Source organism: Melanotaenia boesemani, chromosome 4 (assembly GCF_017639745.1).
Source record: "Melanotaenia boesemani isolate fMelBoe1 chromosome 4, fMelBoe1.pri, whole genome shotgun sequence".
Classification (NCBI taxonomy): Eukaryota; Metazoa; Chordata; class Actinopteri; order Atheriniformes; family Melanotaeniidae; genus Melanotaenia; species Melanotaenia boesemani.
Genome location: NC_055685.1, coordinates 31838515 through 31863213, shown reverse-complemented (window position 1 = coordinate 31863213; position 24699 = coordinate 31838515). Strand labels below are relative to the sequence as shown.

Sequence of the window (24699 nt, the reverse complement as noted above, 5' to 3'; positions counted from 1 at the left end):
AAATAACCGAAGACTACCACCTAAAGGATAAAGGCTGAAATTACACTCTTTATTTTTAGAAAAGATTTTCTGGCAGCAGAGGTGAACCAGACTATAAGCTTACACTTTTACATAGTGATGGTGTAATATGCACCATGTCTTCTGCCTTTAAATCATGCCACATTGCAAGGAAGTTTTACAGCATCATAAGTCTGAATTACCGCAGTTATGAGACTCAAAACAAAACTTACAATTTAAAAGCATCTTGTAAATCTACACAAACTTTTTACAATAATATAGTCTCCAGTTGATATAAAATAAGATAGTTATAAATACACTGGTCAACTTAAGATTAACTGAAATAGATGCAATATTTACAGCTTTCATGAAAAGAAAAAAAAGCCAACATGAAGATTTTTCTTAAGCTAGAACTCATAAAAAAAAATAATTCTTGTGTGTTTCTGTAACATTTCATTTTACAATCGAGTGCTGTTTTGAGAGAAAGATATCAGATCCTCTCAGCAGTGATGTAACTATGCATCACAAAGCAAACTTTGTTCAGTACGCTGTGAGTTTTAACTGGATATGCTGTTTTGTAGCATCATATAACCCATATTACACACACTTTTTTTTCGTAGGTCTTAGTGTTCAGCTGTTTATGTGGCCACAGTGTGTACAGTGCTGGTCAATGCTTGAAGCTAAATTTACAGCAAAGGCCTCTTGTCTTGACTGACAAAGTGTTTCATTTGAGAGGGCTGAGTTTGAAACCTTTTGAGTTTTTGGTCCTTTGTTCTTCAGTTGGCTCAAAAAGGACTGATTTTTTCTTTTTTTTTTTTTTTTCTTTTTTTACTTTGTTTTGTTTTGTTTTGTTTACTTTAGCTCTTTGTTCAGGAGCAAAGATTGGCCTCAGGCTTGTAGCGCCACTGGTAAAGTTTAAGAACAGAGGAGATGTCATACCAGTAAAGGTCCTCAAAGTAAGAATGTATGTAGTACACAGAGAGCTTGATCCTGATGCCTCCATTTTCAGTCATGTGTGCAAATAAAGTTTATTAAAAATTAACTGACTGATCTTTATTCTTTAAGCCATTCAGTTCTTTAAAGATTTAATGTAGGATTTAAATATGGCATTTTTTTGTATAGTCAGTGCGTGTGAGAGAGCTTCAGGTGTGTCTTTTCATGTGCAGAGCCAGGTGGTCTGAACGGGAAAAGGCCCTACGACACAGCAGACACTCGTAGGGTTTTTGACCTGTGTGCTTGCGGTAGTGGCGAGTCAGTTCATCTGAGCGGGCAAATTTCCAGCTGCAACCCTCCCATGAACAGTGGTAAGGTTTTTCTCCTGTTGATGAAAGGATAAAGCAGATGATGATGAAGAAATCTGTTTTGTTTTGATTTTTCTGTCATGTGTTATCTGTTATGCAGTTATTTTTCTTTTGGTTACCTGTGTGGGTGCGGAGGTGGGCCTTGAGGTGTGAGCTCTTGGTGTAGGTTTTGCTGCAGCCAGGATATTCACAGCTGTGAATAGCTGGCCTTTTTTTCCCTGTAGGTCTCCTGCCACGTTTCCCCTCCACCCCACCAGGTGGCAGCTGTGGTCTGAACAGCATAGGCTGTTGGTGATGGGGCAAATGAACAGAGGCCTGGCTGTGGGGGTATTCACAGAAAAGGCCGGCATTGGGACTAAAGTGGGGCATGTAGCCATAGTGTCGAGGGTCAGGGGTCACAGCCTGCGGCGAGATGAACCTGCTGTTGGGGATTGCCACCATGGACGGTTGCTGCTGGGGATAGTAGGGGTTGAAGTCCCATGAAGTAGCCTTACTAAGGCTTCCTCTGCTGTGCCTCTCCATACTTCCACCTTGAGGGAAGTCAAACTGATTTACATTATGTACACTGGAAAATAATGTCTGACCTGTTTGTTCATTACTGTAACTTTGGTGGCACAGCTCTGGCTGGACTGTTGTGGTCTCTGCAGGGGTCAGGAGCTCAGTCATGAGGTCACCACTGTTCATCTGCAGACTCTCCTGTCCTGTTTGGTCCTTAAAGCTGCTCACTTCTTGGTATGCCATGTTTGGATGGGCAAGTTGTTGACTGTCTAGAGAAGGGTTGAGATCAGGTGAAGAATTGCTCCATTCAGACAGCAAGAACTCAATGTCCCAGGATGTTTGACTGTCATCTTCCAGGAGCTCCTCTGTCACTTGCTGGCAGACCTGCTCCTGCTCGGAGCTACTTGGTGACAGTTTGTTGCTCAGAGAGTCTAAAGGGGGAGATCCATCATCAGGCTTCCACACCTAGATGGAAAACATTGAGAAGTGGAAAAAAAAAAACAGGAAAGTTCACAAACTTTCAAGTTTGTCATAAAAATAATCATGAGTTCTGTTATTAAATAAATACAATCCCTTCAAATAGTCAACTAACTTCATTCTTTAAAATAAATAAAATATAAAGTTCAGCTGAAGCATCATAACAGCAGTCTGTTTTAAACCAAATTAAGCATTTTCTAATTAAAAGTTCTTTAATGTTTAAAATGTTAAATGAAATCTGAAACTCTCCATTAAAAACTTTCTATCACAAACCTGCTGAAGCCTCATTTTATTCAGTTTCATCTTAAGTTGCATTTTAAACAAGAAAAGGATTTTATTACTTTTCACTCACATTTGACTCTCAAATATGAAGCCAGAAAATCCAATAATCCAATAAGCACACGATTTTCTGTACTTTCAAGTTACTTGAATCTGTAAATATCAGAAAAAGTAACTACATGCAGAACTGCTTCAGCCTTCTAATGAATGAATGTATGAATTTAAAAGAAAAATGCCACATTTTTTTCCACGTACAATATTTTACTTCTACAGACATGTACAGCAATCTTTTATATTTCAATGCTAATTTTGTAAATGGAATGTCTTTATATTATTTTTTCTATATATTTATATATTCTTCAGTGAGTGTCAGTGTATTGGACGACTCACTAATGTAAAATGAAATGGTTAATTTGTAAATGTATCCTCCTCATCCGTTCATACACTAGAAAACAGCTTTTTTAATAGGTGCCCGCTGTAGTGGACACTATGCCTGAAAGGGTTAAAGTACCAACTGGCACCGATGTACAAAGCGGTAAACAAGAAGTGTACTTAACCATCAGTAACAAGCATAGGATTTACTCAAAACTCAAAAGTACATCCTTCACAGCAACTTAAGGTAAAATATTTCACGCTATGATAAAAAAAAAAAAAAAACTAACTTTTGTTGACATGTTGGAACCAGTAGAAACCAGTTTATAAGTGATCATCTCAATTTGAAAGATATACAATTAACATTTCAAGTTAAGTTAATGCAAAATAAACACAAGGCTAATGAATTTCAAGTTAAGTAATTCATTAATATATTGTGTAAATATCAAGGGAAATAACTTAGGTACTATGATATAAACCTTTTTGTTATCATCTGTTTGTTTCCATCATGGTGAAGGAACCAAACCTGAAGTCAAACAATGCTTACCTTCATATTGTTGGTGGAGTGAGAGATGCTGGAGAAGGAGCTGAAGGAAGGGAGAACAGCCTGGGTAACAGCCATCTATCTTCTTGATTTGGTATCAGATGTAACAAAAACAATGAAGCGTCTTTTTCCTTAATGTTTAACCTCAAATTACATGACTACCTGACCGTCGACTAACACATCACCAGGCCACTCTTCTCATTTACAGTCCACTCACAGTGTAAAGGCCATCAGAAGTAAAGTTTCTTTGAGGTTCTTCACTATCTCTCCCTCCTCTCGCTTGTCTATCTCTGTCAGCTGTTAGTCTAACTTCAAATCTCTCTTTCTCATGCAGGTTTGGACCGTTAGGAAGAGGAGGAGCAAAATCATGAATTACTTCAATGTATCCATTTCTTTATCCCCTAACTATGGTAATTTCTAATCACTAATAAACCCAATCTCACCTCAACTCTGTTTTCCTATTTTGAGACATTTGCATTAAAAAAGCAAAACTTTTTATTGAAAATTAAACTATTCTGAAGACACTGATGCTCATCCTGCTGGAATCTCATTTCTGGCATATTTGAAAACATATTGATACACTTTTATTGATTTAATATTTATTTTGTGGAGTCACATTTGTGCAAAGTTAAAAATCTGAAACGTTCATGGTTCAGGTCGTTTAATAAATCCCTGTTTCCTGTATCCAAATACTAACATCACAATGTGTGACTATAAGCTACTTTCAGACTGAAATTTGACAGTATAATAATTGGGATGGTGACAACAAATAGCTTATGTTGACAAGTACATCCACAAAAGTTACCGTTCAAGAAAGTAAGTGATCATAAAGATTAATTGTCAGGTTTTTTTTTAATATAGACCTACAATCCAACATAAACCTTAACATAATTTGTTATTAATAAGTATATAACTTAACTGATTATACTTTGCATGCAGCATGAATTACACTAAATGGCAGTACACTGAAGAAGCCAAACACCGGAAAAAGGAACAACTAAGGCAAAATCAAGGACTTTTCAGTCTCTTGTATACAATCAATACTTTTAGTAACAGTCAAACAAAAGCTTTTTGAGACTGAACAAACAGCCAAATAGTAACAAAGAAAAGAAAGATCAGGTATCTAGTGTTTACATATATTTAAAAAACAAATGTGGTCAAACACCTACATATTAATTTTTCTTGTTTATGTGGTTTTGCTTTATTAGAAGTCTAACACTAATAAAGCATATGTTTCCTCACCATGCAGACGCTGTGTGTGTGAATGTAGTCCAAACTTTACATCAACAATTGACGCTTTAACTAAAGCAAAATAAATGCAGTTTTCTGTTGTCTTTCATTAGGAAGCTACATCTAGACTTCAAATTTCACTTTAAGGGTGCAGTAATGAGATGGGCTGGCTAAAGCATAAACATACAAACATGTCAGATATATGATTGTTTTCATGGTTTAAGTAATCGAGTGAATCCTTTTTGTTTTTCAGCTAATAGTTGAACCCCTTTCATACGTAGGTCGGACTGTATATTCCTTGTGAGTACGTGCAGCTTCTGAGAAGACCTGCGTGTGAAAGGTGATTATATTCTGTTTGCTGTTTATCTGTCGACACAGGCCAAAGACAGGCTGCTGTCTTCACACAGATAATGGAGCTCTGGCTGCTGCTGACCCCTGATGACGAGCCCGCCACAGATAAACACTTGTTCCCCTTAAGTGACGATTATACAACACATTCACTATTCAAGCTGTGGCGGGCATTTTCATTGAAAAAGCCTTTTTATTAACATATGATGGTTTTCTATAAAGACACTTATAAAGATTACATTGTGAATTTTTTCATTCGGGGCTTCACCCTTGAAAGTACGGTGTGAGCTACAGTATCTGGATTACTTACCTCTACTCTTTTAGTTCCTTTACTCTATGGAAATGTTATATATGTTTAATACTTGATATCTTACAAGATGTTGTAATTTTAACTTCTTAATAATCCCTCTGGTTAAACTGGGCCTTTGTTGCTTTTAGTAAATATTTAATTTTCTCCTCTTTTGTCTTAACTGTCACTGTGAAGAGTTTTTTTTTTTTTGTTTGTTTTTTTTGTAGAATTTGTCTGTGAAATATCTAACTCTAAAATACTTGAAAGTGTGAAACAGATATTGCTAATTTATATGAATATTATCCCTATTGAGTGACTTTTTGGTGGTCATTAGTTGTCATCACTTTTCTGTCATCACTAAAAAAAAGCCCCAAATGAGCTGAGGTTTTCTAATTTAAGCAAAACAAAATGACCAAATTCAGAAAAATATATTTCTAAATTAGGATTTCTCTATTTCTGAAATATGGTGTTTAATATGCAGACAATATAATTGGCAATTATCTTCATATATTTAGAGAATATGAAATTTTGATATGGTCAAGTTAAAAATATAGTTATTTTTATTATTGCATATAATATTGTGTCATTATGTAAATATATTGCTGTCCGTTTTTTATCTTCATATTTCTTGTTTATTACTTATGGTTTTCTGCTTCTGGGTATCTATTAGGGGACAGAAGACAAGTAATAGCTTGTGTTCAACAGGATTTTGAGCAAAGTTTATACAATAAATTGAAGCAAAATGTCTCAGAAACTGTATGTAACACATGTCACATTGGGCTCTCATGGGTTAAATAAGTCTATGGACAATAAGAAATTAACTAGATGTGAACAAATCATTTCTAAATCTTAGGAAGATGGTTGGGAATTGGACTTTTTGGCTCAATTTGAAAAAAAAAAAAACAAGTACAAGTGTTTAATTTTAAACGTGTTTTCTTCTCCAAGTAAATCTTTATGATAAATAAACTTCCCCTGTTTATTACCAACAAGAGCTTTTGTTTGATTAAGCATTTTACATGTAACATGTCATTATTTGCACAAAAGTAACAAAATAAACACCAATATATAAATATTGGAAGTAAAAATAACAAACTTGACGTCTTTTTTAAATAATAGCTAAAACGTAAGTTTAAAATGTAAAAAACGTCACCGCGGCACAGAAGCGTCTTTCATTACGTCGTTGCTACGGCAACAGGATTCGTATTCTTTTTCACGAAGGAAGAAGTATTGTCTTTCCCCTGAGCAAGGTTTGAAAATATTCTGTTGTTAATGCTAAAACGAAAGTGCACGTTTTCTAAATATTTTTTAGGGTACACATATATATATATCTCGTAATCGTATATCGTAAGTTGCCACGCGGCATCAGCTGGTTGTTACAACTTTGGTAAAGAACCACTTTAGCGTCCTGAGAAGTTATAGCGGCTAGAAGTACTGAAAACTATTATTTTCCTAATAAGATCTGTATTTGTCTTAAATAAATAAATAAATAAAATACATAAAATAAATAAAGTGGTTTGAAGCTTGGATTTGGATTTTGTACTTAGAGTCTGGCTTATGTCTTCTTTGTGTCGTCAAGTTTGCAGATGGAGGCCTCCTTACAGGATACAACCAGCGGGGGATTGTGGAATAATCCCAGATCCATTCAGTGTAGCAAGGAGAGACAGGACTTGCTGAGATGTGAGTCGAAGCACTACTCATATTAGACATAGGTTAACCCTGAACACTTGAGGTAACTGTAGAGGGGAAAAGGTCCAAGATGATGGGTTGGGGCTAATTAGCTTCCTGCAGTATAAAGGTACCCTGCAGAGGGTGGAACATATTTAAGAATGAAATACCTTGTCGTTCTGACCAGGCTTGAGGTTCCTTCATCATCTACTAAGTAGTGCAAGATTTAGAGATTTTACTCTGAGACCAGTGTTTGACAGCCACCTTGTTAGTGTTCTGATCTTAATCTGCCCAGTAATGTACTGGATACACCTGAACCTGTCATGAATTTATTTGTAAAGTGTTGCTCTGCTTTTAATAGGTCTAACCCCTTGTCCTTATTTATTTATTTTTAAATTTCAGATAAATTAATGTTATTGAATTTTTCTAAATCCTAAATATGCCATATTTTTAAAGTGGTCTCAAACTTTTGGTTCCAAAATGTTTGTGGGAAAGATTATTTTATGTATGTGCATTTATTTATTCATTCATTTGTTTTATGTGCTTCTGCAGTGTTTTTCATAATGATCTTTTTCTTTTGGTAAGTAATGAAAGAAGAATCACAGCTCACAAACCTCCACAAAAATCAGATCAACAGAGGCCAAAAGAGTAAGTCAGACAGAAATTGGAAACAACAGGGTGATTTGAATGTGATTTTTCATGATAATATATTATATACCCCCTCAGGTTTGCCTCAGATGTCTAATCCTGTAAAGTCCTCTCAATTGAGTCAGTCTGTCCAGAAACATAAACTCTTCAAGTCTCAGAAACGTAGTGCTGAATCTTGTCGGTCCGGGAACAGCTATGAGAGGGAAAAGTTCTGCCCCGGTCCTACACGTATGTTCCTCAACTGTCAGTCTTCGTTATTCTGAAATCACAGCTTTACTGTAGATTATTCATTAAATTTGTGTACACTCCTATACACATATGTTCTAAGGAGACTTAGAGAAGGAGAAGAAGAGGTTACAGGACATCATGGCAACAGGAAAAGAGGAGTCCACCACTGTATCGTCTCAAAAAACTCGATCACATCCATATTCAGAAGTGTCAAAGGAGATAGACCGCTATCAGGAAGGTAAAGTTGGATTCACAGAAACAGAGGTATAAAAGTTACAATTTTCCATCTAAGAATTGAAAAATTTTATGAAGACGTCACAAAAAAGAATGTGCTAATTCACCTACATCTTCTAAATTCATTCAATTTAAGTTTTCCTCTGTGCAGCTCTAAATCTACCCAGTGTGACTGAAATTGTCCTGTTTTTAATTTAGTTTTAAATGAAATAGAGGAAAGGAGACAATTTCTGGCAGATATGGTGGCACTGGGTCAGGAGAAGAAATACATCAACATCATCAACACTGAGATAGCGCAGGTAAACAGACAGCTCATATGAAACAGTCAATTTCGATTCATGAATGTTTGCTGATTTATAACTTAACCAATCCTTAAGTTCATATTCAATACAGATTATTCACTCTTTCGGGAGCAAAAATATACTTAAACCAGTGTTGTTTTTACTCCAATAACAGAAACTTCAAGAACTGGAGATACTGGATCGAGCTAGCAGCGATAAGCTGGATGCAAAACGGGAATGCAGAACAGACAGTTTCTCCTGAGCGGATACGTTATCATCTATGAACGCCTTATTTTAAGATTCAGCAAAGAAGTGTGTAACCCATGGGTTGCTTTGTGCTCCAGTGTTGTAAGCAGATGTGGTGAGACACTGGATATCAATTAAAACAGTAAACATGATCAAGTTGCAGGAACTTATTTTATTCTTCTCCCTATCAGTGTCAGTACTCAAAATAACTGCTGCTGGTTGAAGACAGTATATCGGACAGAAAATGTGCTACAAAAGCCCTTGGTTCCAGCTGGACATGACATTAGGCACAGAGCAGAAACACAAACACAACAAATTACCATTTGCAATGGAGAGCAAATACATTATCTAGAAGACAAAACAGGAATGAAGAGAGTAAACATAAAGACTTTACATGAACTGCAATGACGTTCATCAACATACGTATGAACTTAAATAAATGGCACTAAAACAGTATCATTATGCATTTTTCCTATTAAGGCAACTCTAAACAGCAAAGGCATAGTAAAGTACAAATTAGTGATTGCATATGTAGCCCCTCGCCTCTACATTTCCACATGTTAAAACTGTTTTGAACTTGTATTCTGTTAGTTGATATTCTTTGTTTTTCTATTGATGGCATGTGGGATCTATCTTATAAAAACTATCAGACATACTTCAACAATTTTCTCATCTCAGACCCCGTAAGGTCATAAATACTGTTTCCATCTTCTGCTTCCTCATGTGTACACAAATGACAACCACACAAGAAAAACACATTATAGCAGCTAGAAGTGTTTAGGTATGCGTTGCTGATTGAAGAATATACGCTGCAACTTAAAGCAAAAACCTTTACAAGTACCACAGGTTCAAACCAGACATGAAAAAAAGAAGTAGGGAAGCGGGGCATTCAAGGAGTGCAAGATTAGAGCAAAACCATTAAAAACTTGTATATGAAGAGATGAAGTGACAAATCAGACCTTTTCTAAACCTTGACGAGAGCTTTCTGAACACAGTTATCGAGTAATAAACAACTGCCCAACACTAAGCTTGACTATTCAGCGGTTAAAGCTCATAAAGTACTTAAGTTGTCAGAGTATCTCTTTAAAACACACAAAGGCAGCTGAAAATAGTCACCAGCGATGCTTGTTATAGAAGAGTCATAAGTGAGAGCGAATTCATGGCTGCAAGTGACTCATGAGACAGTTAAAGTCGGTTCTTTTCTCTCATCATCTTAAATACATAGTATTGTTAAAATAGCTTAAAGTCCTCCTGAGCTAGCGGAGTCCTCTGCTCCTCAGCTTTTCTCTTTTCGAGGGCTGTGGCTTTTTCCTGGTTCTCCTTTATGGCTAAGCCTCTTCAGCACCTTAATGGGTTTAAACTTTGCCCCTTTCTTCTTTTGGTGGTCACTGTCCAGATCCTTGTGAAAGTCTGATGAGGATGAAAAAAAGATAAATAAAATGGCATTAATAGCAACAGTTCAAGGAAAATAAGAATAAGTAAAATGCAACAGAAACATGTTACTAAATTTGTTTCATTTTAAACATGATTGTACCTTTTTTCTTCAGCATGGCCTCCATAAGCTTGTCTTCTTCTTCTTCCCTATTACATAACAATGATAAAAATATCAATCTGTATATTCTACACTACTGACATATACCACCACAACCAGTTATTGATTACCTCTGCCGGTCCTGGTCCATGTTGTTAACGATTTGGTTACGCTGTTCGATGATGGTCACCAAATCAGCCATTAGCTCCTGTTCCCGACTCTTGTCCTCCTCAGTCCAGTCTTTCTCTGAATAAAATACAAAATGAGGGTGTAATGAATCATTCCTGATTTACAACTTCAGCTGTACTTAACCCATAAAGGCCCGACCCATGAAAAAATGGCAAGAAATGTCCAAAATTTTTTTTTTAATGAGGTCTTTATTTGGCCCTTTTACCAAATGTAACAAAAGAATTAACATTTTTTTGGGGGGGATTATCTACCATTTATTACCATGTTATATATTAAAAAATATTATAATATGGTTTTCTGCTTCTGGGTATCTATTAGGGGACAGAAGACTAGTATCAGATTGTGTTCAACAGGATTTTAAGCAAAGTTTATACAATAAATTGCAGCAAAATGTCTCTGAAACTGTATGTGACAAATATGTCACGTCAGGCTCTTATGGGTTAAACAGAAAAAAACTCCCAACTGTCTGCACTGGTTGCAGTAGTGAAGCAAACTTTTTAATTTTGGGTGCACCAGCAAAAATCCTGAGACGCATACAAATTTTTAGTGTTGTTCTCAGTGTCACATTTTAATATCACCCATACGTCCATCCATTTTTTATCCCTGCTTATTTCAGTGCAGGGTCGCGGGGGGCGGGAGCCAACCCCTGCAGCTACTAGGCAACATTTTAATGCATTTTAAGGATTGCATTTTGATCATTACACACATACACTGATGGTTATTTAAATGATTGTGAATGGGGTTAACCCTAAAACACTAATGTTGAGTTCAAACCATTCAAACCAATGTAGCAGGGGTGAAAATGACCCAATCCCAGTGTTCTAGGGCCGGGGTCTGCAACCTAACCAGCACAACATAATGACACTAAAAGTACCAGTAATATTTTTTTTTAATCTTTTTTTCTAGTCATTGGGTTGGAAACTGGGTTTTTGTTTTGTTTTTTTTACATAATTAATTTCTCACAAATATCTACATCCCATAGAAGAAAGTCTGTCTATCTTCTTTTTGCAAAAGTTTTATGCTTTTCTTTTTTTAAAAAATTTAAAACTCTAAATAAAAATGTGGTTCTTCAAATGTGACAACTTTTCTATGGTAGATATTTATCAAATATTATAAGTTGTCTTTTTTCAAAAGGTCTCGTAACATTTGCGGCTCTAGCGTCGCTTTATTATCTGGGCTGAGGGAAAAATGGCTCTTTGGATTGTAAAGGTTGCAGACCCCTGTTCTAGGGTTAAGAAACAGTTTATTTGGAACCTAAATGTTAAATAGAAAACAAGTGAAAAAAAACAAAAAACAAAACTTAAAGTGCTTGTTTCACTGAACTGAATTAAACGAAACATTTCAAAGTCTGAAATGGATCACAAGGCTGTGCTGCTTCTGGTAAATTTCCCTCCCTCACATTTATATGAGGAAAGAAAAAAACATTTTTCATTTCTATACAGAAAATGAGTCACATTCACTGGACACCTGGTTTGTTGAGAAGACACCTCAGCTCATACTCCACATCAGCTTGCCTCTCCTCCAGGTTCTGCTGCTTCGCCCTACAGAGAGAAAAATATAACAAAATGTTTATCCGAGGAATTTTCTGGGTGGAATTAACATAAAAAATAGGACACAAGCCTGAGACTTACGTGTAGACCAGCTCAGCTTCACGTCGTACTAAAAGGTGTTTATCGTGAATCAGAGTGAACCAGTCCACCAGCAGGTGCTCCTCATCCTCATCTGAACACACAAGAACAAAACCAGTAACAGATTACAGTGGAAAAATACAAAACACTTCATACTAAAGAAATGATTAAAAACAGAGTTGTGAGGTACCATTAGGGTTGTCTCTCAGCTTCTTCTCCAGCTCCACTCCCCTGTGCTCCAACTCATCCAGCTGCTTCTCCAGCTGAACCATCTCCACGTGGATATCTTCTACTGGGATGTAATGATCTGACTGCACCTACACACGTTTGGACCATGTGAATATCCCCAAAGTGGGAACAGCCAGTATATCCGATCTAATTAAGTTTTTCCACATATTCTGTCTAGCTTTTTTACCTTGCGTTTGATAAGTGGGAAGCCATGTCCGGGTGCAGGGGGTCTGGCAGGACGAGGGCCTCTTGGAGGTCTGGTTCCAGATTTAGCAGGGGAGGGGGAAGCTTTCCTGTTGAAGGGGTTCTCTTTACATATCTGCTAAAGAGGAAGAGAAAACAAAACTTAGAATAGGTGTGGATGTATTCATATAATGTGTATGATTTTTTATGTGGAGTTGATTTCATTACCTTCTTGTGTGTCTGTGTTGCCAGCGGGCTGGGGGTTGCAGTTGGCCGTGGTGGTTGGGCTCCAGTACCTTTGGCCTCCGAGTTGCGACTGGTCTGTGGTGTGGCTGGAGCTGAGCTGGCATTTGACAGCACAGACGAGGGACAAGGGTTTGAGGATGTTTGATGCAGGCAATCAGCTGAGGAAGGGGAGTTGTCGCAGGGGGAACAGATGGAAGGCTCTGAGACGCTTTTGGTGAAGCCTTGTTCCTGGTCACTGCTGGCACTGCCACCCCAAGGGAGCTGGGAGGAGCTGTGGTCTGAGCCAGAAGATAAACTCTCAATACTGAGAGCTGGAGAGGGAGAACAGGAGGAGGGCTGAGAGTGAGACAGAACTAAAGAAGAAAGGTTTGGTAAAAAAAAAAATAAAGAACCAAGGAAGTTGGGACAGATTGAAATGGAGAGGACAAGGGAAAATAAAAGGTTTATTGTTAACATCTATTCATAGAACACCTTCCCTTCCCTTCATTTCTTTTTTTTTTTTTAAATCTACTGCCTTTTGAAAATGGACTATTTTTGTTCTGTAACCTTTACATCATAATCACTCACTCCAGTTACATTAATAAGTTATAATAAGAAACTTTACAAAAGTCCAAAAATAATACTGAACATAATCTGAAGACTGGCCTCTCAAAGTCAGACGACTTGATGGATAATAGAGAAAGTGACAAGTCAAAAGTTAAAAAGACAGGTTGCAGTTGCTGTTTATCGTCTTTAAACATCAGAACATGTCTGCCGAATAGAGGAAGCAGCAATACCAGGCAGAAAAGCTTACAGATAAATTAAAGGCTGCTAATAATTATTTTTGGGATTTTTTTTCTTAAAAATAATTTAAAATGTTCTCATTTGCTGCGAGGGAGAAAAGGAAGCTTCCCTATAAACAATCTGTCTCCTACATCAACAGTGTCTTTGTCAAGTTTTTCTCCGTCAAAATAAGAGCTCCGTGCTGGAATAACTTGGGTGCACCGTGTTGCTCTTTCCAACTTCCTGGTTCCTTAACCAATCATATGTGACTCCCCACAGTTGCCAAACAACAACAAGGCAGCGTTTGGTATTTTATGTCGGCAAAAGAGCATCAGCATGCAGGAATGGAAGTTAGTAAAACAAGCGGACCAGAACTAGTTTCAGAAAAACCTAAAAAGCCTCTGCATCCTGCTAAAAAAAGCAAACGACCAAAAACGGAATAAAACAAGGCTCAATATTGGAAAATCTTTTGAAAGGTGGAGAAGTCTGAGCTGACAAAGTTTCTCCTCGACAGGTAAGCACTGGAATTTTGCCTAAATTAACCGAAAAGTTTATCTTGATTTACAAAGATTTTAGTCTAATTTATTTCTCGGCACTCATTAAATTAATTTGTGTGACTGTATGGATGTATTAGTGGAGTAAATTGGTGGCCTGAATCTGAAATGATCTTTTAGAAAAAAAACTAGACTAAAAAGTGTCCCTAGGGAGCAGCAGTTTAGGCTACATTGCTATTGATTGTGTGCAAGTAAAATAAGTAGTTTTTCTGATTAAAAACACACCGGAACATACTAACATGAATGGAAACACTCAGAAGTGTTACTATGTCGGGCATTGTAACTTTTTTTAGTGTTTCCAATAATATATTTTTATTCATCGTGACTAAATGCAAATCAAAAACGGTGCAGGAAATCCATTCACTATGTGGCCATCATAACACAACAGAACAAAAATCCTCAGTGAGTCGTCACTGCCCTGCTTGGGCCAGTTTGGTATAACCTGTAACCAGCTGACCACACAAAATAACAAAGACTATTGAGGATATAGAACAATGAGTGTAATATTTAGTGTTTGTTAAGTGTAAATGTAAATCTGACCGGATGCTGTTTGCAGTTCTGACTGAAACCAACCTTGTTTACCAGCAGGGGGCTGTGGAGCACGAGGTGCCGGTCTTTTCTTGCTCTTAGCACTTCCAGGACTGGCAGAGCGGGACGAGCTCCCTGTAGTTTCTGTACCTGCTGTGTCAGCCGCTTGAGTGATTTTGTACCATGGATGACTAGCTGCCACAGTGGATGGAACTGTTCCTTCGCTCCCTTCTTCTTCATTTACCTCACCATTTTCATCATCGTCATCCTCAAACGGGTTGGAGGGCTGTGGGGGAGTGCTGGGTCTGGAGCTCTCCCCTTGGAGAGAAGACATAGAACCTGTTTTTGGAGGTGTTGCCTGTCCAGGTGGGGGTGGGGGAGGAGCTTTCTTCCTCTTGGGTTCTGATTGGACCAGGGCAAGCCAAGGTGGGTCTTTAGGTTTATGGGTTCCACTGAACAGTGAGACACAGATAGTGATGGAGGGGTCACACAGAGGAAAACAAAATGGACAAAAGACAAAAGGGGCAACTGACAGTACATGATGGTTTTGAGAATTCCAGCAAACACCAATGACATGGTTATGGTGTATGAAACGGTAACAGAGGAAGAGATCAGGTGTGTAACAGAAATTCAGATACCTGCCAGGAGACTGGGATCGTTCTCGAGGTTTAGGAGGAGTTGGAGGCTTCAGCTTTTCATCTGTCATTTAAAAAAAAAAATTTCACTGTGAGCAAATGTTACATTAATTTTTTAAAGTCATTCATGCTCTGCAACAGAAACTTACCGACTGTGAGGCCGTTTGCTGCGGGGGCCAGCCGAGCACGAGGGGCAGGGCGAGGTGGAGCCATTGGTTCAGAGACTCTTCGGGGTGCAGGTATCGGTCGACTGGGTGCTTCAACATGAGGTGTAGAAGGCAAGTCCCCTTCAGATGTACAATGAGCTGGCGTTTCTGTTTCTCCTTCCACATTGTTCTCTTCATCGCTCTCATCGAAAGGGTTTGGAGGAGAGGAAGGGCGCGATTTCTCCTCTGTCTCTCTACTGCCATCCATCTCCTTCGTTTTATCCAGAGAATCTTCTTTGATTGTTATTTCGGGAGCAGCTGAAACAGAGTCACTGGTTGGCATGTCAGTATTTGTTTGCCCTACAGGAGAAGGAGTCTTTGCCTGATCCCTTTCAGAGGGTCCGGTGTCATGAACCGTGCTGCGACCAATCCTAGCAGGATGAACTGCCGCTGGTCTCTTACTAAGATCTGGTCGACCATTCTGATTGGCTAAGGCATGCCTCGTAAGATGACGTGTACAGACCAATGCTCCTGACTCGTTTCCTTTGTAGGATCCAGGAAGCAGAGTGCTGCGACACTCGGTGCACCTAAAATGACACAGGAGGGAAATAAGATCAAGATACACATTTACACATATTCATAAAGCTATTTTCTTAAAGCCCGATTTTACAGTAAGCACTCAATACTGCAATTCTGACATAAATCCACCATTTTCATCCTGGATTGAAACGAAAATTTAAGTCATATTAAATCTCATATCCTGTAACAGCTGTGCCATCAAATTATTCAAGTCTAACAGGTAACATATGATAAATCAGAGCTGCCATTCTCACCTGAAACAGTTTCGATGGTAGAGCTTGCCATCCACCAGAAACCTCTGCACCAGGTGGACGTGTTTCTGACAGGCAGCGCAGGTGCTGCTCAGAGAGCGCAGCTTGACCGTAGTCGCTGCCTCCGCACCTGTCTGATCGGACTGGATTGGCTAATGCAAGCGGCCGGGAGGTTGTTCGCAGGAAGGGGACAGGGAGGAGACATCAGGGGAAGGGGTAAGATGAAGAGTAATGGGGGAGGGGAGATCATACACGGAGTCAGGATTTGAGGAAGTGGATTGTTCATTCTCTTTAGCTTCTAACACCTACAGCTTATTGATTCATGTGAGTTATAATTTCATTTTCATCTTTAAAACATAATCTGATCAATACAAAAAAGTGTCATAATAAAGTATTTATTAGTAAAAAAAAAAAAATCCAAACAGCAGAGGTTAGTGGCTCTGATAGTCTGGTGTATTTTGTACTATTATTTCTATATGCATGATTAATATAAAGTTTTTAGGGTTGTGTTATGGGTTATATAGAGGGGTCAGAAGCAGCAACATTTGGCACATGCAGTGTGTTAGGATAATACCACTGTTAGTCTTTTATGAACAAGCAATGATTGAAAAAGACTGACCTAACAGTTTTTCCTTTCACCTGCTAACCCAACCCCCACCCCCACACTACTGCCTAGGCTCAGGACCAGAGAGTGGAGGGGGGACCAGATGTGAGGATGAAGGACAGGAAGAGGAGGGAGTGGAATGAAAGTCCATCTGAAGAGGGGTGGAGGTAAGGGTGAGGGAGGGGGTGATGAGAAGTATACCAGTACGGGATGGAGGAAAGAAGTTGAAGGCATGCGAGAGAAAAGAGAAACAGGATACAGAGGCTATCTTTGTAGACTTATTCTACTTTTCCCCTGCTGTGCAACACAATGCCCCAGCAAGGATGGAGCTATTTTAAAATCCCGCAGGTGGATATTTTTCATTGTTGTACTAAAAAGGCAGGCTTGTGGAGGTTTATGCAGTTAATTCCTTCAAATAGCTCATGCACAGTGATCAGTTTATTGTGAAAAACTTCAATGTACAGCAATATACTCTAAGACTAAGACCACAGTTCAAAAGATTTTACTGTGCTTTTCCACACCAATGAATATCATTAAAAACATATAACATGCTACCATGCATTTCCTGTAGAAATCATGCATAGCTTCTAAAGTTTAGTGTGACCCAAAGTCCACCAGGCCTCAGAGAGGAAAAAGCAACATGTACACTAAGCAGATGTTGGTCCACTTACCTCAGTTTCAACCATTTTGTCTTCTAAAGGGGTTGGAGGCCTTTTCTGAGCTGGTTCATTATGACTGAGTGCACTCAGCCTCTTCATACAAGGGGGGTTTGCTGCATTACAAAAGGTAAAGAGAGTCAACGCCTACAAGATGCTTAATCTCATATCAAATCCTTGCGTATTTAGTTAGCAAACCTTGCGACTTGTTGTTGAAAAAATTGTAGTACTGGGACACATATGTGATGATGCTAAGCCGGTCAGGCACTTTCATGGACACCATGTCTTCTGGATCCAGCAGGGCTGGAATCCCTAGTTGTGTCTCGGCCACTTCAAATGCCTACAATGAAGCAAAGACGGAACAAACAGAAAAGATTAGTTTACAAGAAAAGATGCCAGTTGGTAAGTACCCGAGAAACACAAAGCAATGAAGTTACATGCATACCAAGAAAAAAAAATATCATTATCTGCACATCAGGAAACCTTACTTGTATAAAGTCAAACTCTGACTAGACACAATCTGAGCAACTAATCTGGATTACTTTGGGTCTTACAATGCATTGTGGCATTTTATTTTTAACCAACTTTAATCTGAGGGTTTCCTAGAATTCTTGTGAAAACACGCTTAAAGCTAACTAACTAACCAGCAGTCCACAATCCCAGAATTATCCCAGATGATTACAACATTTTGTCCTTTTGGGGATAAATGACATTAGGATTCACTTAAGAAAATTAGTGCATGACTAAGTTTACATAACCAAATTGGCAGCTATGCAACCCTGAGGTAGCTCTGCCAAAGAAAGCTGCATATAAGCAAAGAGAAACTACACCTCGGTCAAAATTAACTGCACTGTACTGTTCACAAAATACTGTTTTCAGTTATTCTCTCTTGTTTCTACCTCCTACTATAATGCTGATTCGTTAGACATACTGTGGGCTTTACACCCAAAACATTTTCTAATCAAAATGACAATAACTTTACTGTATATAAATATAAATGTTAAAATGTACAAAACCTGATGAGCTCAGTCCACACATATATTTTGACAGTGAAATAATGGAATTTAATTAGCAACCGTTACAATTTAACTCAGAATTAGAAATAACGTGCATACAGGAAAAAATACAGCTGCTAACTTAAGTCTCCAACAGTTATGTAGGAAGAGTTGTAAACATGGGCTCAGCTGAGCAGTGGGTTCAAATTTATCATCCTCACCAGTTCTCGAGGGCCCCATGGGTCCCTCTGCTGCTGACTGGGTACAACTCAAATCTTGACACGCCAATCGTGCATGCACCTGGATCAATCCACACCTCTACAGCGTAGTATAGCCTGGCTGCATTCCCACACACTTACAGTTTTAGAAAGAGCTGAACCAAAAGGGAAAATGTGTTGGTCCAGATTGGTTTGCAACCATGTACCCAACTTTATTTATTAGATTTAAACACTGACAACAGAATAAAAAAAAACTAAACAAAAAACCCCAAAACATGAATGCATTTATTAATTTAATTTAAGCCATATAAAACCAAGGAATCTGGCTTGATGATCATTTTGAAATATACTGTACTCCAGATAAGACCCTTTTTAACATGAAACAGGCCTTTTAACATGGAAAAAGAAAAGAAAAAAAAACACCATTACAGCCAACAAACTGTTTTTTGTTGAGAGCTCCATTAAAAAATAAATTAACAGCAAGAAACAACCACAAAAGCTATGCTAAAAAAAAAAAAATTTCACCTCTCATAACTCTGTCATCAGTGTGGAAATGGGAGAGAAATTATCACAAATTCAACACATCTGCTCTTAAAAATCCTCTCTTAACGCTCTCTTCACAGGTCACTGTCAGGATTTTTCTTTTTGTCTGATTCTGAATGTTCTGACTTTCTCCTTCCCACTCTGGGGCCTCGTCAGACTAAACCGGGGTTAAAGATGCAAACGTCACGTCGTGACTGCGTGTACTGATAAGGTCACAGATGTAACAGAAGCCAAAAGCTGAGTGAGGGATATAAATGAGATCCCCCTCTGCCCCCCATTAAGAGCAAACATTTCCAGAATATGGATTCAAAACATTCAGCTGGTAATTTGACTTTTAACTCACCAGTTGGTTGTTCTCGTAAACATTTTCTTTAGACAGCGAGTCAAAGTCTCTGGAAAAAAAAAGAAAAACATATGAGATAAGGCCATATCTGCAGGTAACCAGCGTAGCTAAACACAATGCAAATTAACTTATATAATTCATGCTGACATAATCTCACTTAGTGTATGCAGTGACCCGCCAGGCTTCCCACCTACCACCAAAAATTTTCATACTATACAACTGACTGATGTCTGATATGAAAAACATAGCTAAAACAAATTAAATGAAGCAGCAGGGCCAAACAGGAGTAGGGCTGATAATTACAAGACTCAGTTCTGAAATGCCTGGAGTTAGGAACTAAAACCAGGCTCCTGCCAGTAAACTTCCTGCAGTAAAGCTGGAAAATGTCTGAGGCGCTGTGGGATGAAAGTGTGGTTGTGTGCGTAACTAAATATGTGCTGAAGAGGGGACAACACTATGCAGGGAAAACACTGTAACCTTGATGAGGGCGTGTGGCAACCATGCAGAATTTTCAAGAAGGGAAAATCCTATGAATGGGCTCCGTGTTGGAGCTACACAAAGTGACCTCTGTTCTCTCTAATCTAGTTCCCATGGCCACAAACACAGCAAGCAGCAACTCTAATATCAAGATCATGTCAAACTAAGTCCAGCATGACAACATCACCAAAGTAGCACACTGAAATGACAAACTTCAGATAAAATACTCCGAAAACTGTCAGTGTGGCTTCAGATTCTCAAGCCTCACATAACAGAGCCAACCTCCTCTGACAAAATATAATGAAGTGTGCGGCTAAAACCTAATCCAGCGTGACTCTCTACAGGTTTATTTTGGGAAAGAACACAGCTGAGAAACGATGCATCTCCATGTCTGTGTGTCAGCCGTTTAAAATCCATGTTATAAAAACCAGGGTGAACCAGTACATCTGCTAAACTGGGTTCACTCAGACTCAAAAGACTTGAAATTAATACACCTTTATGTGTAATATGCTTTTCAGAGGAGGAGCAAGTTAGACCACAAACGCATTTTAGACATCTAGAAATTTCCTGTGCAGGGGGGGAAGAGAGAAGCGTGAGTATATGAACTAAGTTTTATCTATATATAGTACAGGCTGCAGTGGGTGCAGTCTTCTGTGTACTATGGTTATAAAAGTCTCAAATGATCTATTCCACAAGTCCACCACAGCTACTCCCTCCCTAGCAGGCGAAGGGAAAGTTGACAGAGGCTAAAGGAATTCTGATGAAGCCACTTGCTGTGCTAACATCGCCCCTCTGCATCACTGCCATGTATTTTGATGAGGAGTACATTGGCTGCAGAGTACAGAGCTGCACTACAATGGCCTGGCTCTGCGTTGGAGCTAAATCCAGTTTGACAGGTGGAGGTCTCAGCTGCAGATTAGCCTGATGAGCTGTCTGTCTGGATCAGAGTGAGTTTAGCCGGTCAAGTGTAGCTAGACAGAAAGTTGAACTGTGGGGCATGCTCGGACACACGCTGAAACAATAAAGCTAAAAACAGAGCTTTAAAAATGCCTCCACTCACACTTGTGATTTAACACTTACAACTGTGCTAGATCTCCTGCACCGAGTGCTATCGCTTACGTTGTCAACAGTTTCTCAGGAACAGTAGTGTGTATCTCTGTGGGTTAATTTGTGATCTTTAGGTGATCTACGGATCCAGGCATTTCTATCCCATCCAGGAGGTTTACAATCCAATTCCAAAACACAGTGTTTATTCAGAAACTCTAAAAGGTAAATCCCCAATGCATGATCCTTAATAATTTATCGCATTTTGGTAATGACAAATGATCTCAAGCACTAGTGTGTTTCTAAGGGACCTCTTTTTTTAAACCCATAAAATATGATGATGCCACTTCCTGTCCAATTTTTTTTTTAACTAAAAATAAAGCTTAAACTGACAATAATGCCCAATCAGAAGCAGCCAGAGATCAACTAGAAACAAGACAGTTATATGTCTGAAAAGAACATAAATAAATAAATAAATAATGGTGCTCTTTGGATGGAATGAAGTGAAAGTTTTGCTTAGTAAGAGTTGGTTTTGTGAGGATAGTAGGTAAATTAATAGCATAAATAACTAAATAGCAAAACGATTGTCAGAGGAAAAAGTATAAATATATAATTGTTGTGTGTTTCTTTAAATGCCTTTTTTCCTTCTCAAAAGCCAAGACTTGGGAGAATGATAGCAAATGAGAATAAGCTGTTGATCTGTGTGTTATTTCTACAAAGTAAGAAATTCTCTTTTGGTTTTTTTAGTTGGTCTTTATGGTGGATAAATTAATTTAAAATAATTTTAGCCTCATGAGGATGAAGTTCTACATGTGTTTTTTGCATTTAAAATATAATAAAATAAAAATTTATCACATTCAGTCACAGTCTGACTAACTCGCTGCAAAGTGAACAGCGTGAGCAAAATATTTACCATATAATCATCCTGCCACATTCCCTGTCATCCAGAACACACCACCTACAGATGGTTAACACAATCCATCTACTACAATGAAGGCTGTTGACATGTTTTAACAGGAAATCCTGATGGCATCAACAACATGATCTGCCAAGACAACTTCGCAGACAGGGCTTGCCATGTCCAAAGTAAGTAATTGAGGTCAGACTTTGTGTAATATGTATTATCACTGCAAATAACAGAAACCTTTCAAGCAAGGATTAATTAAAACACTAATTTAGAAAAAAATATGTAAATTTCAATCTTCAGTATGGTAGACATTAAAAGGTTTGTACAGCTCGATTTGCAAATAACATCACTATAATCTTCAGGATTTTGTGGGAGAAAAAAAAATAAAAATAAAAGAAGAAAAAATTTTAATGTTTGACTTTTTGTGAGCTTAAACTCTAAACTACTGTTTGCAAAGCAATGAAAGTGAGTAGCTTCAATTTGTACTATGAAGTGAGTCAGTTCAGGTGGTCAGGATTACTACACACATGTGGAAATGTGCATGTACGTACATTTAAAATAATTTCAAGCCCCTGACAAGTTATTCTGGGCATAATGTGAAATACTGTATTTTTCAGTCCCAGGTACCTGTGATTAAATGTTTTGTGATTTTGTAGATCCATTGTGATTTCTAAGTTGTAATGCACATGTTAATGAACTGAGGCAAAATATAATTGAAACTGCACTCATAGTTTATTAAATGTAAACATCTGTAAATTTTAACTTTTTTGCACTAAAACAAATGAGAAAATTAGGATTTTTCTGTTATTTATAGGTAACAATGCTGTTATTTTACTGACCAGGCACACAATTTCCATTTGGGATAAATTATTTATTTATTTATTATTATTATTTCATTCACTTTTATTGAGATCAAACTGCACTGTATGTGGCCCAGAACTAAACTGAATGTAACACCCCTGATATTAAAGGTTTTTATGCCCGTTAATTGATAATAAAAAATAAAATCAATGCTGCCTAGCAATCAGGTATGATAACTAGTGACAAACTATATTTATATAGTTAAATAAAAAACATTTCTACTATGAGGTTTTCAGATCATTCACATTACTTGACATGTACTGTTATTTGTCAAATGAGAGTTTGTTCATTGGAATACTGATCTTTAAATGATATATTGTGCAACCTTGTTTCAACCCAGACGATAAAGAAACAGGTTTTGAAACTGAATTTTAGGATGGTCTTTTAATATATAAAGGGAACAGAGACAGTCAAGGGCCAAAGTTGGTAATTTAGTGTCTGATCATATACTGGCCAAACTCAACTCTGTCCATTGATTTAAAACTTCTGCCTTTTGTCTAAACTAAAACAATAACAAGTAATTATTCCCTTGTCTCGATAATAAATCAAACACATGTTATTGTGTTTTGTGGTATCTTGGGTAGTCCCTGTATAGCGTTAAAATGCATAGTGAGGGTGTGTTAACAGACATGGCATGGGTTGTCAGCCTGAGATCATTACACTACAGTGGCTTCTCATACTACAGCATTAATATTGTTATATTGTTACTATAACAAATTATTTTGAGAATAATAAAAACACAAACACTGTTAAAAATACGAGACTTCAAATTAAACATAAATGTCAGGTTATCTAACCCCATTTACTGTAGTGTTTAAACGCAATTTCTACTGCAAACATGGAAATAAACAAATAAGGAATTTTTGTTTACATGAACCAACCAGTCCCTCTAAAACGTTTCAGAATAATCTGGCTTCCAGATTAATTCACAGGTTAGTTTAAATTTCATTTATATCATCAATGTTTAAACATGCAAGTAATTACTGTACCTGAACAGTAAATTAGTAATAAAGTTAGTAATAAAGCTTGATCGTTAGACATAAGATTACTTACATAAGATCTGGTCTGTAACGATGTATTATGGCACAAAATGCCATGCCGTCCCGAAAGGACGTTGTCATGTCCCTTATTTCCACATCGTTGTAATTTTCACACTGTATCCGACACCACTCTTGTAGGGCCTTTAGCGATCCCATTATTGTTTTATCAAAAAAATCTGTGAAAGATTAAAAATGTTTTTTTTTGTCCTAAACGTGTTAGGACACAAGCAGCAGTCTGTTGGTGGTGCAGTGGGGAGAGCCAGACAACACCCGATGAGAAGATACGGTACATTTATGTACAAGTTAAAAACACTAGCATGGCTTGCAGACGAGCAAGATATTAGCTAACTTTTGCAACTACAAAAAATACTATAAACTTCATTTCCCGTGTGGAGCTATAAACACACGCCTGCATGAAGGGGAAGAGAACACGGTTGATATCCAGAGTTGATAACGGGGGCTTTACAACAAAGTTCTTCAAATAGCCCTGTTAGCTAAGCAGCAATGGCAGCCTACTGCGAGCTCCAAGTTTGCAGATTTTCTTCCTTTTCGTGCGCAGTATGAAAGGATAAAGGCGGATTAAGGCAGTTTCAGGCGATGATGCAGATACCGTCGAAACAGAGGTGACAGTTTCCTCCTTGAAACAGAGCACGACGAGATTTTGTTTGTTGGTACAAGGACTGCAACGGCTGAAACGCTGGATGAAGAGTCTGTGATACCGCTCGTTTTTCTGGACGCCCTTCTTAATACATCTGAATTAAAACAATGAAAACTAAATCTCGGTCCGATAATACTGAATAAAGATGCCCCGTCCCAGTTGCTAAACCATCTGAGTCGGTCGGTCCATTGGCAGCTCGCTTGTCACTGCTCTCTTAACTATCCTGTTGTTCCCCTTTGACTCAAGTGAGGGAGCT

At 38.0% G+C, this 24699-nt stretch overlaps 3 protein-coding genes across 8 annotated transcripts; 1 reads left to right on the top strand and 2 right to left on the bottom strand.

The window, feature by feature from the left end:
- Nucleotides 1–28: 28 nt before the first annotated feature.
- On the bottom strand, nt 29–3762 carry klf1 (Kruppel-like factor 1 (erythroid)). The gene is made up of 3 exons (XM_041984356.1): nt 3472–3762; nt 1418–2261; nt 29–1315 (listed from the first exon to the last, which is right to left on the bottom strand). Exons 1-3 carry the CDS (start codon nt 3544–3546, stop codon nt 1140–1142), a joined length of 1095 nt encoding a protein of 364 aa, XP_041840290.1. The 5' UTR covers nt 3547–3762; the 3' UTR covers nt 29–1139.
- A 1257-nt stretch (nt 3763–5019) lies between these two features.
- Nucleotides 5020–8789, top strand: c4h22orf23 (chromosome 4 C22orf23 homolog). 5 transcript variants are annotated; one of them, XM_041982630.1, is made up of 7 exons: nt 6528–6577; nt 6912–7012; nt 7586–7648; nt 7727–7876; nt 7977–8114; nt 8309–8409; nt 8567–8789. In XM_041982630.1, exons 2-7 carry the CDS (start codon nt 6919–6921, stop codon nt 8651–8653), a joined length of 633 nt encoding a protein of 210 aa, XP_041838564.1. In that variant the 5' UTR covers nt 6528–6577; nt 6912–6918; the 3' UTR covers nt 8654–8789. The 5 variants fall into 5 exon arrangements, with proteins under 5 accessions (XP_041838562.1, XP_041838564.1, XP_041838560.1 ...); XM_041982628.1 differs by lacking the exon at nt 6528–6577 and adding an exon at nt 5020–5038 and having other exon boundaries at nt 7586–7876; XM_041982626.1 differs by having other exon boundaries at nt 7586–7876.
- On the bottom strand, nt 8790–24672 carry micall1a (MICAL-like 1a). Of its 2 annotated transcripts, none has more exons than XM_041982618.1 (16): nt 23799–24672; nt 19457–19505; nt 17556–17697; nt 17373–17473; nt 16101–16249; nt 15271–15854; nt 15125–15185; nt 14532–14938; nt 12625–12995; nt 12401–12535; nt 12176–12302; nt 11989–12079; nt 11825–11898; nt 10300–10414; nt 10172–10218; nt 8790–10047 (listed from the first exon to the last, which is right to left on the bottom strand). In XM_041982618.1, exons 1-16 carry the CDS (start codon nt 23939–23941, stop codon nt 9914–9916), a joined length of 2730 nt encoding a protein of 909 aa, XP_041838552.1. In that variant the 5' UTR covers nt 23942–24672; the 3' UTR covers nt 8790–9913. The 2 variants fall into 2 exon arrangements, with proteins under 2 accessions (XP_041838552.1, XP_041838553.1); XM_041982619.1 differs by having other exon boundaries at nt 12401–12532.
- Nucleotides 24673–24699: the final 27 nt, after the last annotated feature.

Coding starts and splice junctions, on each gene's coding strand:
- klf1 (XM_041984356.1), bottom strand. CDS start 3,546: ATGGCTGTTACCCAGGCTGTTCTCCCTTCCTTCAGCTCCTTCTCCAGC. Junction 2,262..3,471: donor ACTCCACCAACAATATGAAG/GTAAGCATTGTT, acceptor TTTTCCATCTAG/GTGTGGAAGCCTGATGATGG. Junction 1,316..1,417: donor CCACCTCCGCACCCACACAG/GTAACCAAAAGA, acceptor TTTCATCAACAG/GAGAAAAACCTTACCACTGT.
- c4h22orf23 (XM_041982628.1), top strand. CDS start 6,919: ATGGAGGCCTCCTTACAGGATACAACCAGCGGGGGATTGTGGAATAAT. Junction 7,877..7,976: donor GTTCTGCCCCGGTCCTACAC/GTATGTTCCTCA, acceptor ATATGTTCTAAG/GAGACTTAGAGAAGGAGAAG. Junction 8,410..8,566: donor TCAACACTGAGATAGCGCAG/GTAAACAGACAG, acceptor CTCCAATAACAG/AAACTTCAAGAACTGGAGAT.
- micall1a (XM_041982618.1), bottom strand. CDS start 23,941: ATGGGATCGCTAAAGGCCCTACAAGAGTGGTGTCGGATACAGTGTGAA. Junction 11,899..11,988: donor GAAGCTGAGCTGGTCTACAC/GTAAGTCTCAGG, acceptor TTCTCTCTGTAG/GGCGAAGCAGCAGAACCTGG. Junction 10,415..11,824: donor GTGTCTTCTCAACAAACCAG/GTGTCCAGTGAA, acceptor TATTTTATTCAG/AGAAAGACTGGACTGAGGAG.